General features: G+C 43.1%; 1 protein-coding gene across 2 annotated transcripts in view; it reads right to left on the bottom strand.

The window, feature by feature from the left end:
• SPEN (spen family transcriptional repressor) overlaps positions 1-16,763 on the bottom strand; it is a 633,803-nt gene that overhangs the window by 147,746 nt on the left and 469,294 nt on the right. For both annotated transcript variants that reach the window (XM_069611090.1, XM_069611091.1), the window contains one exon: positions 2,741-11,141. In XM_069611090.1, coding sequence (XP_069467191.1) covers positions 2,741-11,141 — 8,401 coding nt within the window. The remainder of the gene's footprint in view (positions 1-2,740; positions 11,142-16,763) is intronic.

The raw sequence follows: 16,763 nt of genomic DNA, 5'->3' as shown, positions 1-16,763 counted from the left end.
CAACTTGGTCTTGCTTCCCCTGACTTGCTGTTAGCCTGTCCAGAATAGGTCTATTAGGTTGTTGCCTGCCTAGAATAACTGAGTCATTCAGTAAAGTGTAACATTAGGGTTTACTTTCCCTGTGCTATCTAAACCAGAGTCTGTGGCTCTAACTGTCCCTTACAAGTCCTATACCAGTCCCTTGTATAGTTGGGAAAGTGCTAACCTGGACTCCTTGTGGGATATAAAAAGTATATGGGTTTTACTTACCTTGAGTTAGCTGTGTGCCACCCCAAAAAAAGTTACAAGAGTTACTGCTTATCTCAATCTGTGTTTCACTGATCTCAAAAGCACCTGTAATTGAATATTACATCCTTAGGTTTTACTCTCCTAGTATAACTGTGTGTTATCACAAAAGTCGTTCTAGGTTTTTTTCTGTACCTGGAATAAGTGTTCCACTATACACAAAAGTATATTGTCCAGTTGACTGATTATGTGATTTGTACTGAGTGACTGTTCAACTGGTAGGGTCTACAGCCCTTGCATAACTGAATGCAATTGTGAAAATAACCATTGTTTTTTTACTCCCCAAGAATAGGTGTGGCCTATACTGAATGTGTATGAAAAGGTTTTGACTTCCCTATGACTACTGTTAGGTATTCCAAATAAGGTTTATACTGTGGTCTGTGTACCTTCAAGTATAGTGTTGTGTTTTTATAATGGTGATTTCATATAATGTTTTAGTACTTATTTACCCCTAGATTTATCTGGGCCTACCTGTATTTAAATGAATCCTTTATTTTTACATTACCTAGTGTTTCAGTGTTTCTTTGGACCATTTGTATTACAATTTCATTTGTACTGATTCTACAGCCTTCTCTCCCTCCTACGATGAGCCTGGCTGCTCGTCTATGCTACCATGTACTCAGGTGGTACAACCTTATACTAAGAGTGTAGTCTTTCACTGCCTCAGTTGAATGGCTTTGATGAAGTTGGTAGCACTTCAGAAAAACTGCCCTAACAATTTACCTGCTTCAGAATATTTGTGCAACCTTTGTTTTATTTCCAAACCCTTTTCTTTGACACCAAACAGTATTTCTCTAAATGTACCAGTGATATATTAATGTCCACAGTGTCCTAGTCATTTAAGTCACCTCAGGGTGTAGGTACCATCTTTGTGCCATCCCAAATGGGTACTTGCTGATTTAGAGAAACTAAGAGTGTGTATGGTGAAGTGTATTTGCGTATTGCTTTTATATTGCTAACTTCTGAAGAAGGCTTATTGAACGGATGGTTAAATAAATGAATAATTGTTTACTCAAGAAACCTTGCGTGTAAAAGTTTGTTTGAATACTTGTCACTGTGACTCTCTAAAAACCCTACTGCTCACATTGACCCCTCTTGAGATAAGCCTGGCTGCTCAGCCACACTACCACCCTGTGTAGTACAGACTGATACCAAAGGTTGGGTTCCTATTGCCAGGAGGTCAAGGTTGCTGTAGTCTCCCAAATGGTCATATACACAATATTGCCCAACACCTACTATAGTACCTTTTGTATGCTCCTTTGTAACAAAGTGCATGTTCCCCTGTATGCACGCAAATAAAATACTCTTGTGGAGTTCTCCATTGTAGCTAGACTGAAGCTTGCCACTCCAACAGCTTCCCCGGAACACTGGTAACACTTACCTTACTTTTCAGTATACATTTGAGCTCCCTATTAATTTTGTCCCATTAAAGAATAAGTAAACTAATTGAAAGTTCTTAATTTTACATACATGTGAAATTGTACTGAATACTTTTGAGAGCGCTTTCTGATTTGTTTTTTTAGATGCAAGTCTTGATTTTTTACTTGTATTTACATTTTTGAATGGCTAGTTTGCTTGCACTCTAAAATAATCAAACATTTTACTCACGGGTACAATTCTGAGCTGACTTTAAACGTGCCTTGTTATTTTCTAAACACTTGACTGATTTTAGAAATGGCGGTTGTGCACAGAGCATATTGTTCAGGAAATAAACTGTGTAGATCTGCATTGCGAGCAATGTCAGACTAAGAGTACCTTCGTGCCATCCACTTGTCTTAAGAGTGAAACGAGAATGCCTAATCACACCTGCGTAATGGTGAGGAGTTAATTTGCTGGGAAAAAGTACATAAAATCCAGGTTGGTCTTACACAAGTTCTTGTGTGAGGGCCCATGAACAACCCAAGACTACTGAAACCTGGAAGGCATGAAGTAACAATCCAATGTCCCTGACATGCTCTTCTGATGACAGAAAAAAGTAAAACACCTTTGAGGACCGGAGCCTTAATATTTCAGAGTTGAAGAGGCTTATATGAAATGGCCACTCGAAGGGGACTATTATGGATTCCAGAAAAATCTTCCTTCCAATCAACGATTTTGCAGTTCAGGAAGGAATTAAAGACCTTACTCAACAGTTAATACCTGTGCGCCAACTAGGGTCCTTGTATTTGTGCACCCCACTCGCATTACCAGAGAATCCGGTGCCACATACTGAACCCTCACATACCTCATGAGTTACCCTCAACGACATGTGCAGTGCTCCGTTGCTTCCTAGCTAGGTTCATACTGCATAAAACCCAAAGGGAAGGATACATTTTAATCACATGCATTTATAGAATAGCAATTATGAACGAAGGATAAAGAAGGTCTAGCTTCAGAACCATACATATGTAAGTAGGTTTCTACATTACATTTATCAAAAATCAGTATAAATCTAGAAAAGCTGACTGTGCCTTACCTGTGAGGGGGTCATGCTGCGAGAAGGGAGGCCAATTGGCGATGAGCCAGGAAACTGCGCGTGGGCCAGTTGAGCAGCCGAATGATAGTTTCTTATGTCACTGTACACGGGCAGGTATTCATGGAAAGAACTTCCTCCAGGGTGTATAAGGGGTACACCATGTGGTACCACAACAGCCTGCGGTAAGGACAGTCCTGGCAACTGATTACTTGAAGGAACATTGAGCAATCTTGATTCACTATGGGGGGAATGGGCCATCTTTACTTCTGGAGGCTTGACCATGTCCTTGCCAGGCTGCGGAGTTTTGCTAGCTGGAGGTGTTTTCACTGACCCATCAGGTGTTCTGGATTGCCGCGTGTCAGAGTGATGATCCCCCACAGCCGCCATGTGAGAGTGCATCATTAACCTCACATCCCGTGGCACACTATACGGATCCAAGCGCATCCCAGAAGAAGAAATGCGGTACTCTGGCTGCATCACTAGCACCTCAGATTGCACAGATGCTGATCCCCTGCAAACACCATGTCTGTAGTGCACCTCATCATCTGGGACATGCTGCGAAGTCAAAGAAGGTAGGACCATCTCTCTGATGGGAGCTGGCTGCGGGGTGCTGGACTGCTGAGGTCGAACATCAATTTGAGGTTGGACAGCAGCCCTGGGTGAGTGGAGTGCATCGGGGCGTATACCAAAAGTCATGCCAGGCAGTGGAGGCGTACTCATTCGAATATCACTTTGAGAAAGATGGCTGTGCGGTGGCATAATAACAGTCTGCTCTGGATGCATACCAGATATGTACTGTGGCACAGGGATTCCCTGTGCCAGCATGACAGAGGCATTACTTGTCAATGGAGAAGATGAGGTAACACTAGGATGACAAGTCCTAGTAAATGGAGATGAATGTCCAGTGGTACGTGGGGAATGTGGTTCCTGTTTAACAACCCCTAGATGAGGAAGAGTCCTATCAGTTGGTGTGCTGTTACCAGAATTTATATGGTTGGTTTCTGTATGTATTTTGCCAGAGAAGGAAGAATGATGTGGGCTTAAACCTGGACTCAAATTAGTTGGCTGCAGAACCTTAGCATCCACCTTCAGGGCAGCAGATGAATCCGGTATCTTCTTACTTGTGGCTACAGTTTGAGCGTGCACCATCTGGTTATGTATCAGCACTGGTGCCGTATTTACAACTTGTGAAAGGAGTTTAACAGCACCAGACTGAGAAGGAGGGTTGGAACCAGACACGTGCAGAGCATCCGTTTTTTCCAAAGAGGAGCGTTCTTGTTTAATAGAGGAGATTACAGGAGAAGAACTGTACGTTTGAGAAGAGGGCATAAGTGAAGAATGGCTTGGAATGTAGTCTGTAGGGGTCTGAGAACCCTTAGGTAGCTGTGATGCAGCAACAGATTCTTGTTTTATTTGAGATTTGGAAACAGACTGTTGGAACTCGATATCAACTGCACTTGCTGGAGGGATTTGACTAATTTTTGCACTAATTCTCTGTGGGCCCTCTGTCTTTTGTCCAGAATAGCTCAAAATTACAAACCCCTCAGATGTGCTGACTCGCAAACCAGGACTTGATCCAGCCTCAGCTGATCGATCTTCAATTACTGACATGGCTGGTTTCATGCAGGTTCTATCATTTCCAGTTGGCCTTTGCTTGTACTTTGGTGAAGGCATTGTAGGAAGAGGAGAGTGTGCTTGAGGAGATTGTTTCACCAAGCTTATCCTTGGAGTGTCATCCAAGTCCAAACTGGAATGCATTCTGCTGATAACAGACGTCATTTTTGGAGTAATGATTGCAGCAACCTTCTCCCTTTCAGTAAAAACAGCGTTGTCTGCGGATGAAGAGATTTGAGTATTTGTTGTGCTGTGGGAAATTGGTGCAATTGCAGGTTTCTCTTCAGATTTTTCCATCATATCCACTGGAATATTAGTCAGCTTCTCTTCCAAACGGGATGTACTGACTGGATCAGAGATCGAAGTGGTGACCATGGTAGTTGTGTTGCTATTTGGTGAAACATACTCCAACAAAATCTTTCGCAAAGTACTTGAGTTATTATCAATATCTGAGGCTTTGGTGTCAGGAGGCATAGCTGGTGGGGGAGTGGAAATAGCACGAGTCTCATCGTGCCTAGACATCCAATCCGTTACCATGACAGAACTAGAATGATGGACTATTCCCACAGCAGGAGCACTTGGTAATTTGGCAGCTGATGCGGAAGGAAGTGCTGGAACACTTATGGTTGGTGCAGAGGGGGGTGTTATTGGTGAACTTTCCAAATGTGTTTTCTTCTTCAAACAGGACTGTGTTACTTCATTTTCTGTTCCAGACTGCTGTGGAGGATCTACAGGAGCAGTAGGTTCAGTGGGGGTTTTGTTCTCATTAGGTATGTCTTGAGAAATGTCCTCGGTAGATGTAATCAGACCTGATTTTGAGGGAGACTGCTCAGTGACTTCTGGAAGGTTAATAGCAATGTCATTTTCATCTTTCAACATTACTTCACTCAGTAACTTAATTTCCTTCTTGATAGGGAATCGCCCTTTAATTATGCGTGGGTCAACAACATTATGAACTGATTCAGCTTTCTTATTGTTGCTTCTTGTACGCCTGGGGCGGCTTGCCTTGGGGCGACCTTTTTCTTTACGCGGAATATCTGAATCTTGCAAGGGTTCTGCTTCCTTTGTATTATTGGGAGACTCGCTGAGGTTAACTTCCGCTTCCTTGCTCTCTACAGTTTCTTTTGACAAAGAGTTAGATACAGAAACAGAGCTCTCTTTATCAGGTGCTTCTGAGTTTATGATATTCACAGAGTGGTCAGTCCCAGGCTCCATTTCTTCTTGCAGTGATGACACCACTGCTGGAACTACAGGCAGTTCAGTTTCAGCATCAGGTGGATAGGTGGGAGGTGCAGGGAAGCTTTCAGCTTCTGCAGAAACATCACAGATTATAGATCCAATTGCAGTTAGCAGCTCAGTTTCACTAGCCTGGTGAGCAGGTTTGTCTCCTTCCTCTTCTGGACGAACCTCAGACACTTCCGCTTCTGGCTCCTTATAAGAAACATCTGTAACTGGCTCTTTGTAAGCAGTAATTAATGGATTCTCAGTGATTTTTTCAATGTTTTCTACAGCCTGTTCCAGCTCAATCTGCTTTGCCAGTTGCACCGCTTCAGGAGAAGGTTGTGGCTCCATTCCAATTTCCTTATCAGGCGACACTGGAAAAGGTGTCTCAGTATCCATTTTACTGAATGAAGGGGGCATGTCCTCCTTTAAAGGACTTTTGACTTTAAGAGGTGACACTACAATTTGCTCAGACTCCCCTTCGCCTGATCTTAAGGCACCTTTCACCTCATCCACATTAAGCCGTATTTCCACATTTCTAATCCGTACGTTGGTTTGATCAACAGAAGTTTTAATATTTCTACATCTTCCACCTTTGGCCTTTCCTGCTTTCTCTGTAACAAGTTTTTGTTCTAAAACCTCCATCGAAGTACCTTCCAAGGGAGCAGTGTCAACATCATCTGGCTTTTTTAAATGTTTTGGTTCAGTATCATCTATATCTTTTTCAGATGTCTCCAAACATTCTTTGGTAAAAGGTTCTTGAACAGCTTGTTCATTAGCATCTACAATAGAGTCCAGTGAAACATTTGGTGATATTTTCTGTTCATTTTTCCCCTTCTTTTGTTGACTGTGAACCATTTTCTGAGATCTTGGTGATCTCCACCCCTCTGCAGGTTTTGGGGCTTCAGTCGTTTCCTTTGGTAGTGTATCCCCCAAATCCTGTTTAACTAGTTCTGCTTTCACAGGGGATATCTCTTCGCCAATCTTCCGACGTGCTTTTGGGGGTCTTCCTCTCCGTGGTGGGGTGGGAATGCTAACTGTTTCTGGAGGCTCTTTCTCAACTCTCTTTCTGGTGGGCCTAGGTGTTTCAATGGTTTCTTTGACCAAAGGTGGGGAGTCAACTACTTTGGTAGCATAAATAGATTTCACTTTTCTTCGTCTAGATCGGACAGCAGGCTCTATGATTTCTGGATCTGGCACAGAACTGGGAGATTTTGAGGCATTTCTTGGAGCTTTCTCAGTCTCTACCTTTAGCTCCAGAAGCTTTTGAGGGTCACCTCGAGGAGAGGTTGACCGGTTACGTTTTTCACGGTCAATTCTTTCACTTTTTCTTGTAGCAGGTTTCTCTACGACAGTAGCAGTAGCTGGTTGTACAGGATTCTTTGAGCGCTTGCCTTTGTAAGACTTTTTCTCTCTTACAGGAACCAGGGGTTCAACCTCCATGTCATGGTCTGAAACTGGAGGTTGAGCCTCTGGAGCCACCTCAACCTTTGGACTTGTATTTGAATCCAAATTTTCACACAATGTATTTTCTTCCTTCAACTCACTCGGCTCCTCAGTGTTTGCTATGGATTTTAACGGTGGTGTAATGCAAGGTGCACTTGCAGGCTCCATCTCAACACTATTGTCTTCTGCAAACGAAGTCCCTGGCGTAGGAGGCTTAGCATCCAGGTATGAAGGGTGCTCTGGAGGTATAAGGTCTTCACTTAAATGAGGCATTTGGATAGTGCTTTTACTTTCTTCTTCAACTGGTGGAGATTCAGACTGCTCTGGTGGTGTATTGGAAATAGAAAGAGCGATTTCAGGCACAGGAGTTGAGTCCTCCTGAGCATCAGTAGAATCCGAAACCTCTTGCTTGGGTGTAATCTCTAGGAGCTGATCTTTTGCCACTGGGGTTTCTGATGTGGGTTCAAGTAGGTCTTTTGCTGATGTAGCAATCTCAGAAGGTTTGTCTTTTGTGGATGGAGCAAGCTCAGAAGGTTTATCTTTTGTGGATGGAGCAAGCTCAGAAGGTTTATCTTTTGCGGATGGAGCAAGCTCAGAAGGTTTATCTTTTGCTGATGGAGCAAGTTCAGAAAGTTTGTCTTTTGCTGATGGAGCAAGTTCAGAAAGTTTGTCTTTTGCTGATAGAGCAAGTTCAGAAAGTTTGTCTTTTGTTGATGGAGCAAGTTCAGAAAGTTTGTCTTTTGTTGATGGAGCAAGTTCAGAAAGTTTGTCTTTTGTTGATGGAGCAAGTTCAGAAAGTTTGTCTTTTGTTGATGGAGCAAGCTCAGAATGTTTGTCTTTTGTTGATGGAGCAAGCTCAGAAAGTTTGTCTTTTGTTGATGGAGCAAGCTCAGAAAGTTTGTCTTTTGTTGATGGAGCAAGCTCAGAAAGTTTGTCTTTTGTTGATGGAGCTTCAGGATTTTTTTCATTTGTCAACTTCTCGAGAACTGCGGCTGCAGGCTCTTGTGGTAGACGAATCAAAGGGGATGGCCCCAATGACACTGGAGTCTTTATTTCTTGCTCTTTTGAATCTGGAATGGATTCAGGGGTCTTAGGCTGAACCATGTTCTCTTCTGGCTTTTCATGTGATTTTGTTCTCTGCTCCTTCTCTTTTTCTTTCTGCTGTATTCTTGTAAGCTCAATGAACCTACTATGGAACAAAACCACAGGCTCTTGCACAAACTCAGAAACAATATTTGCACCATCACTGGAAACCTGTTTGCCATAATGCCTACTAGGATGGATATCAGGTTCTTCATCTTTCCTTTCTAAATGTTGCAGGCGTTTGGAGTCTTGCTCAAATATGGAACTATGCAAAAATCTAGAGGCAAACAACTCTGTCCTCTCCTGCTCATCCTCTTTATGATCCTCTTTTTTGTCATCTGGTTTTCCTTCGGAGTCCGTACGAACTTTTTTCTTTTTCATATACCAAGGCGGTATAGGTCTAGGAGCAGAGTCTACCTTTTCTTTGTCTTTGTTGTTTCTAAAGTTTGCAAATCGTGAGTCCCAATCAAGAAAAGACCAATTTTCTTCTCTAGATGAAGAAAGAGATTTAGCTCTCTCAAGTAATGCCTTTGTATCAGGGGTGATAGTTTTGTCCAGAGCAAAGGAGTAAAATTTGTTTCTCTCAGATGAACTTGATAGTTTTTCCTCTCTTTCACGCAGCTTTTCCTCTCCTTCACGGAGTAAAAATGAAAACCTGGAACTATCGAAAAGAGATGACACTTTCGGTGAATTAAGCTTATTATCACTATCTTCATCAGAATCTGTAGGAACCTCCCCGGGTTCCAGATCATGTAGGGAGCGTGATCGTTGATTTTTGATGGCACATCTCTGGAAAGGAGCATCTGCTCTGCAAGACTCTTGTTTCACTTGACCGTCCCATCTATTTGAATCATCTTCACAAGTTAAAGACAATTTAACTTTAGCTACATCAACCAATTGGTCTTTTTTGCCAAGTTCATACGAGGTACATTTTAGAACATTATCCCTAATCATAGAACAGGACACACTTTTTTCATCTAATTTAGGAGACTCTTTGGTATCTTTTATTGGCAATAACCTTGGGAAATCTGAAGTGTCACCCTCTTCATGAAAAGGAAAATGTCTGAGGCTTGGACAACAAGCAGTCCTTTCAGAATCTTTGCTCATCTGACGAGAGCTCCTGTAGTTCCTCTCTCTTTTAGTCAGATTATCAAATTCTAAATAATCAGTTTTACGTTTCTTACTTGGAGGGGAGTCATCTGTGACATCCTGTGGTGGTTTTCCAACCTCATGTACAAGGCTACGCTTATCAAAATCATCCACTTCCTTTCTGGGACTACCAAACTTCTCTGACTTTGCCATCTCAATTTCCATTTGTTGCTTAAGTCGTCGACTTAGCTCCATTTGCTTACGATAACTTTGCGTGTGATCAATGTCTATGCCAAGTTTCTCCTCCATTTCCAAAGGGTGAGGTTTCTCTTGGCCAAGTTTATGTTCAGACATTTCCTCCAACAAGCGACAATATTTTTTTTTGCCCTCCTCTTTAAGCCTCTCTCTTTCAGTCCCTTGATCATCTGTCATCTGTAGCTGCCGTTGATTTGATTTTGTTAGATTTATCTTTTTCACAACATCCTGCATCTCCGAAACATCAACTGGTTCACCTAAACGAGCTTGCAACTCTGAGCTGGGACGCAAAGCAATACCCACAGAAATACTTGCAGACTCTTGGCCATCTTTTGGGCTTGTAACAGTAATTAGTCTTTCAGATTTAATGTGTTTCACTTCCCTCCTGGGATGCTCTTTTCTCACAGGCTTTCTGTCCAAGTCTACCTCTCTTAAGATTGTAATTTCTCGTGAGGCACCTGGTCCATCAGACTGCTTTTTTGAAAGCAGACGTGCATCATCTTCATCTTGGTTGCTTCTCTTAAAATCAAGTTTCTGACGATCGGGTTTCAGATTTGCATCTGCAAATCGCCTTTTCCGTGCTTCGAGTTTTTCGAGGTCAACTGGATTAGCCACCTCAATGGTTTGTTCTGTTTTTAGCTGTTTCTTGGCTTTCACCTTCCCTTCCTTGTCAACCACTTCAACATGGCTGGAAAGAACCTTTTCTTTAGATATTTTAGTCCTGACAGGTTCTGTTTTACTTTGGTCTGTTTTATTTGGTTCAATTCTAGCAAGCTGAATTTTTTGTTCCAGCGGTGGGGACCTCACAGAATCACTGTCATATTTCCCTCTCAATTTTTCAAGAGTAGGTGAATCAACTTTTCCTTCTTTCTCTTTAACCCTAGTTAGTACCACACAGGGTATTAAATCCAGACGATTTTTTGACGACCCTTCTTTGTCAATTTTCTCTTTTAGTGGCTGCTTGCCAAGACCTTTTTTATCAGGACTAGGCTCTTGCTCATTTTCCTGATCTGTTTCAGATGACTGAGAACTTGGGGAATTGATTTTAGTCTTGCGTTTAACCTTTTCCATTTTGTCTTTTTCCAATTTTTCTTGTTTCTCCTTCTTGATAACTCTTTTCTCTTTTTCTGTTCGGTCAAGATCAAAAGGACGCAGTTCTTTTTCAATTTTTTCATTCTTAATAAAACGTTCTGTTCGGACTTTGTCAGGTTTATCAAATCGTGGTGGGGATAGAGAGCTGCAACTTTCACTACGATCTGAAGAACGGCTATAGATCCTGCGCTCAGGGTCACTTTGAAGTCTTGTCTCGGATTGTGAAGGTGATGTAACGGGGCTCTTCGGCCGCCTTGAGTGAGTTGGACTCTGGCTGCGCTCCAATGGCCTTCTATCATGGTCTCTATCAGATTCAAACCGCTCCCGCTCTCTTTCGCGCTCTCTTTGTCTGTAACTGTACTCCCTAATATCTTGTTCATAGGGGTCTCTATAATCACGCAATTCCCTCGGATCGTCATAATATCTAGGGTCATAGTATTCAGTTTGGTATGGATCCCAATCTGCATATAGTTCTCTAGTGCGTGCTGGGAATTCTCGCCGAGTTTCCTCAGGGTATGTGCCAGCGGCTCGTACAGTATCAAAATAAGTGCGTTCTGCAGCAGTATACTCATGATAAGAACCTCTGCGAGGTTCTTCTCCTCTGTAAAAGAGCACAAAATACACAGTAAGATCTCATACAAATGGTTTGAAAGCATTTCAAGCTGGAGAATGGTTATACACAGTTGTAACATTGTTTAGCCCTTGACTCAGATTCAAGGAATAGCCATTTCAATTAACTTTTCTAAATTGTTACACAAGTAGCATTTTTACATTTGTTTTAAAATTGTGTGTTGCTAAATATACAGGGACAATCGAAGCAAAAAAGTAGTTTACCAGACAGCCCGATTCTATGCGGCCTTAACGCAAGCCCCAAACACTAGCACTATACTAGCATTTCCCGCATCCTGGACATAAAAATTTATATAAGCTAAAACAGATCATTCTGTTTCAAGTTGCTAAGTATCAGCACCTGTTGACACAATTTCTAAAGTAAATAAGGTTAAGCATATGCACTTACCGGGCGTGATCTCAGCAGCTTAGTTTTACTTACAACAGTGAGGATGAGCGCCAAATAGGTGGGTTCCATTGGGGAGCTGCAGAATAGCTTAACAGGCTAGTGACAGTGAACATGTTACCTTTTTAACTTAAATTATTGTGAAACTGATTTTACAGCAATTACCATTTTTCAACTTTTTGAGTATCATATACTCAAAATGGCTCTTGTTCTTCGTGCCATCTTTTTAGGTTGCTTTCCTGCTCTTTCAGGTCCTACACTCCATATTTGGTCATGCACTTTTGTAGGCTCCTCTATGGATCAGTGCTTTGCCTGAACTGGCTGGTACTGGGTCTTGGAGCAGTCTGTCCCCACACTATAGGCAAGGATCCTGTGTAGGTGGACCATTAGAAGAACAATGAAAAACTGCTGCTATGATCAGCATTGGCAAAGCAAATATCATCAAAGAGCTGCTTCTCGACTGGGAAGACCTGCAAGGGAATGCCTCCCCCTTGTATTGATGGTACCACGCAATCTAAGTATGCTGACTCAGAGCTCTTAAGAGTCGTGGTGCAGCATTTCACCGGCAATCTGCTGGAGCTCAACAGCTTCAGTGCATGGATACTTTCTAGTTTTGGGGCTAGAACCTTTATGAGTACATTCCCATAACTACAAAAACCTTAACCATGCTGCTGCTGTTAATGGAGAAGGGCCTCCCTGGGACGAATGCTAGCTAGACAGCTTCAATCATATTAAGCACCAACCGGGTTGTCCACTTCAGGTCTTCTGCGAAGTTAAATGCCCCTCACGGCAATTTCAGATTTGAAAGGAAAAAAAGTGAAGATCAGCTATGGCTGAGTAGCCAGGGTTATCTTAGGTGAGGGAAGGGCTGTGGTAGATTACAAAGACCTTTGGGCACACACTTACATAATATTTATATATAACTACAACTACAAGTGTATTAAACATTCTAGGCACGGTTAAGAGCAGTGTTCAATTCAGGTAAGTAAGAGAAACATATCTACATACATATAGTAAGACTTTTGCAGGAGTAACTCAATTCAATGGTAAACCTTACGTTGGAATGCAGGCAAGTGAAAGTTTCCTTAGGTTAGCAAAAGTATTCATCAACCAACAATCAAACTGATAATCCTGGTAAGTAAATTCACTTGTTAAACACTTGGAAACATTTTGAAAGCAACGTAAGTAAAGCACTTGGCAAATAATAATTGGAAACACTGGTTCAAGGAAGAATAAATGAATCAAGACTAACACAAAGCAGGGAAAATTTGCATTTAAATTCACAGAGGCCTCAGGCTTGAGAAGTCCTCCCGCCTTCTAGGTATGGCAGTCTCGGTCAGATTGGGGGGCAAAATAGATAAGGCACAAACTGCAGAATATTAAGAGTTCCAGAAGACTTGTAGCAAGTAAGTACAGTTTGTTAGGAAAAGGTGTTCAGGGACTTTGTAGAAGGCTCCCTGTAGACGCACATGTGTTAGGCTTGGGCAAATGTGTATGGGCAAACTCCCACACGTATGAATCGTTACTGGCAGGCTCTGGCGCTGCAGATGTTGTCGTCCTAATCGTAATGAATCCTCCAGTGGTCAAGACTGGCTTCAGCATCAAGACCCTCAACGTTGTATGCAGCAACCCAGCCATTCAACATGCATGAGGGCTGTCCTTTAAGGACAGCCAGCACTCCCCCTCCCCGCATTCCACCCAGTTACAATTGAATTGAAGCAGGCACACTGGAGGACAAAGACCTGAGGAGTTTTGGAGTCCTCCCAGACACACTGGTGCCGTCGGGCGGGCTTCACAAAGGGATCCCGCTGAAGACCAAAGACACAAAAGGACCTCCCCCAGCCAGCACAGCAGAAGGAGCAAGAAAGAACAAACCATTGTGAGATGGAAAAAAAGACGACAGGAGCCATTTTGGATCAATGGTGCCCCATGTGAGCCTTACTGCAGCTGCAAATGCAGCATGCGTTTTAAGTTTCACAAAATTGTTAGGCAAACGATCTACTGCCACCAGCCACTCAGAGGGAACGGATACTGTTAGAGCAGTTTTTCTAAAGCTGAACTACTGGCTTCATAAAACCATATCTGAGACAGTACAAAAACTCCACTTAGTAGGAGGCTGTACCAACCGAGAACATTTGGTAACGTAGACAGATCAGCTAGGCTTATCTTTAGGAGGGACAGAGGGCTGTAGCTCGGTACAAAGAAATTGTAGCATACATATGGTTAAAAGAAAAACTGAAACGCAATGTACCGTAAAAATAATTGTTTTCTTTAAATGCAAGTAGGCCCAGATCAATCTTGGGGAAGTGCTATAACATATCATATGAACACGATTATAAAAATCAACTCAATACTCATGGTATACAAACCACAATATAACTTTATTTAGATTCCAATAAACAGTTAAATTGAGTCGAACCTAAAACGTTCAGAATGGCACTATGCTATTCTTGGAGAGTAAAGCCACAAGCGTTAAGACTTTTAGAATACCATAAGTAATTCAAGGGCAGCAGACCCTATTTATCACAATATGACAATGCATTACTTACCGTAAAAGCATTTCTGATGGTTGTATCTGCTTAGATTCACATGCTGTGCATAGGTCCGACATCCAGTGGTCACTGCGGAGTATTGCATTTTGTTTTTCGTAGTCGAAAAGGGGACGTCGACAAGGCGTGTCTGTAACACTATCCCTATAGTGACGTGCGTTGTACCCACAATCCCTCACGCGTCGAGGTCCCTCTGTTTGTATTTTTCTGCCCTGAGGGAGCCTTCTAGACGTGAGTGAGTACAGAAAAGAGAGAAATATATTAGAGGATGTCTATGTTCCTTCCATCCGAACGGGGAGGAAGGGCGGGCGCATGTGAATCTAAGCAGATACAACCATCAGAAATGCTTTTACGGTAAGTAATGCATGGTCTTCTGATGTTTGTTAATCTGCTTAGAATCACATGCTGTGCATAGACTAGCGAGCAGTACCCGGAGTTGGCGGTGGGTTATGAGAAGGAACAGTAGAGAAAAGATGTCTTAATACTGCCTGTCCCACCTGGGAGTCAGATCTAGAGTGTGCATCTAGACAGTAGTGTTTTGTAAAGGTGTGCACAGAACTCCAGGTAGCCGCTTTGCAGATGGACTCAAGGGGAACATTTGCAATGAATGCTATGGAAGCCCCAGTGCCTCGAGTGGAATGTGCTCTTGGCTTGAAGGGTAGTTCTCTCTTAGCAAGAGTGTAACAGAGTGATGCATTGTACAATCCATCTAGATATAGTGGACTTAGAGACTGCATCTCCTTCTCTTCCTGCTGCCACCGAGACAAAGAACTGATTAGTTTTCCTCAGTGATCTGGTTCTTTCCATGTAGAACATGACAGCTCTGCGTATATCTAGTGTATGCAGACTTTTTTCTCCCAAGCTGGAAGGGTTTTGAAAGAACGTTGGTAGTTCTATAGATTGGTTTACATGAAATTTCGAGATGAATTTTGGTGCAAACCTTGGGTGTGTGCGAAGAACCACCTTATCCTTGTGAACTGATACAAAGGGGTCTAGTACAGAAAGAGCCTGTAGTTCACTTACTCTCCTAATGGAGGTGATAGCTATTAGGAACGCAGTCTTAAGAGTGAGGTATTTAAGAGTTGCTTTGTGCATGGGTTCGAAAGGAGTGCCCATGAGTCTAGAAAGTACCACGTTTAAGTCCCATCCGGGAGTTGGGTTAGCTATCGGGGGGTGCATTCTCTTTACCCCTTCCATGAAGGCCTTGATAACTGGTATCTTCCACCACGACACTTTAAGTTGGGAAGTGGTGTATGCAGAAAGTGACGCTAGGTGGACTTTAATGGAATTAAACACTAGACCTGAGAATCCAGTAAATGGGTCAAGTACAGAATAATGTTAGTGGCAGAGCATTCAACCGGGTTGATGTTCTTACTTCTACACCAGATGACAAATCTTTTCCACTTGCTAGAATAGCAGTGGCGAGTATTAGGTTTTCTGGCTTCCCTGAGGATGTCCATACATCTCTGAGGGAGATGTAAATGTCCAAATTCTATGATCTCAGGAGCCAGGCTGCTAAGTTCATGGTCTGAGGGCATGGATGCAGTGTCCTGCCCTTGTCTTGTGACAGCATGTTGTACGGGCAGGGAAGTTTCATAGGGGGAGATAGGGACATCTCCATCAAGTGAGCGAACCATGGCTGCCGGGCCCACATTGGGGCTACTAGTATCATGGTAACCTGCTCTTGGTGCATCTTGTGTACCACTTTGTTGAGGAGGGGAGTCGGGGGAAAGGTGTAAACAAATTTCCCTGACCATTGAATCAACAGACCGTTCCCCTTGGACTGGTTCTGGGGGTACCTGGAGGCGTAACTTTGGCATTGTGAGTTGTCCAGGGTTGCGAACAGGTCTATTTCCGGGAAACCCCATTGCGTGAAGACGTCTAAGACGATGTTTTCGCGCAATTGCCATTCGTACTCTTTGGGTAGGGGGAAGTCTCTGCTGAGTTTGTCTGCTAGCAGATTGAGTTCCCCTGGTACATGTTGTGATAGTAGGAACATGTTGTGTTTGAGAGCCCACTTCCATATATTCTGGGACAGCTTGGACAGTCCTGGAGAGTGAGTGCCCCCTTGCTTGTTGAGATAGTGCATGGCTGTGGTGCTGTCTGTGAGGACCATCACTGTCTTTCCTTGTAAGTGTTCCTGAAAGGCTTTCAGTGCTTTGAACACTGCTAATAGTTCCAGCAGGTTTATATGCTTGGATGCTAAGCTCGGAGTCCACACTCCGTGAGCAGTTTGATGGGATAGGTGAGCCCCCCATTCTGTAAGGGATGCGTCTGTGGTTAGAGTGGCTTCCACTGCGGGTGTGGCAAAAGTTTTCCCTAATAACAGGTTTTCCTTTGTCCACCATCGTAGCGAGAGAACCAAGGCCTGCGAGACCACCACTAGATCGTCCCATTGTCCACTGGCCTGACACCACTGGCTGTAGAGCCACTCTTGCATTGGGCGCATGCGCAGGCGCACGTGAGGTACCAAATAAATACATGACGCCATCATCCCTAGCAAGCGCATTACCTTGCGTACCGTCACCTCTCGACCTGCCACATAATGGGGGATCTGAAACAGCATGTTTTGGACCCTCTCGTTGGAGGGGAAGACAAGGCCGTCCTTTGTTCGAATTAGAGCCCCTAGGAATTGTTTGATTTGGCTGGGGTCTAAGCT

This window comes from Ambystoma mexicanum, chromosome 8, assembly GCF_040938575.1.
Source record: "Ambystoma mexicanum isolate Mex_15411 chromosome 8, UKY_AmexF1_1, whole genome shotgun sequence".
NCBI lineage: Eukaryota > Metazoa > Chordata > Amphibia > Caudata > Ambystomatidae > Ambystoma > Ambystoma mexicanum.
Note: the sequence above shows the minus strand (reverse complement) of the source record. Positions and strands in the feature narration are given on the sequence as shown.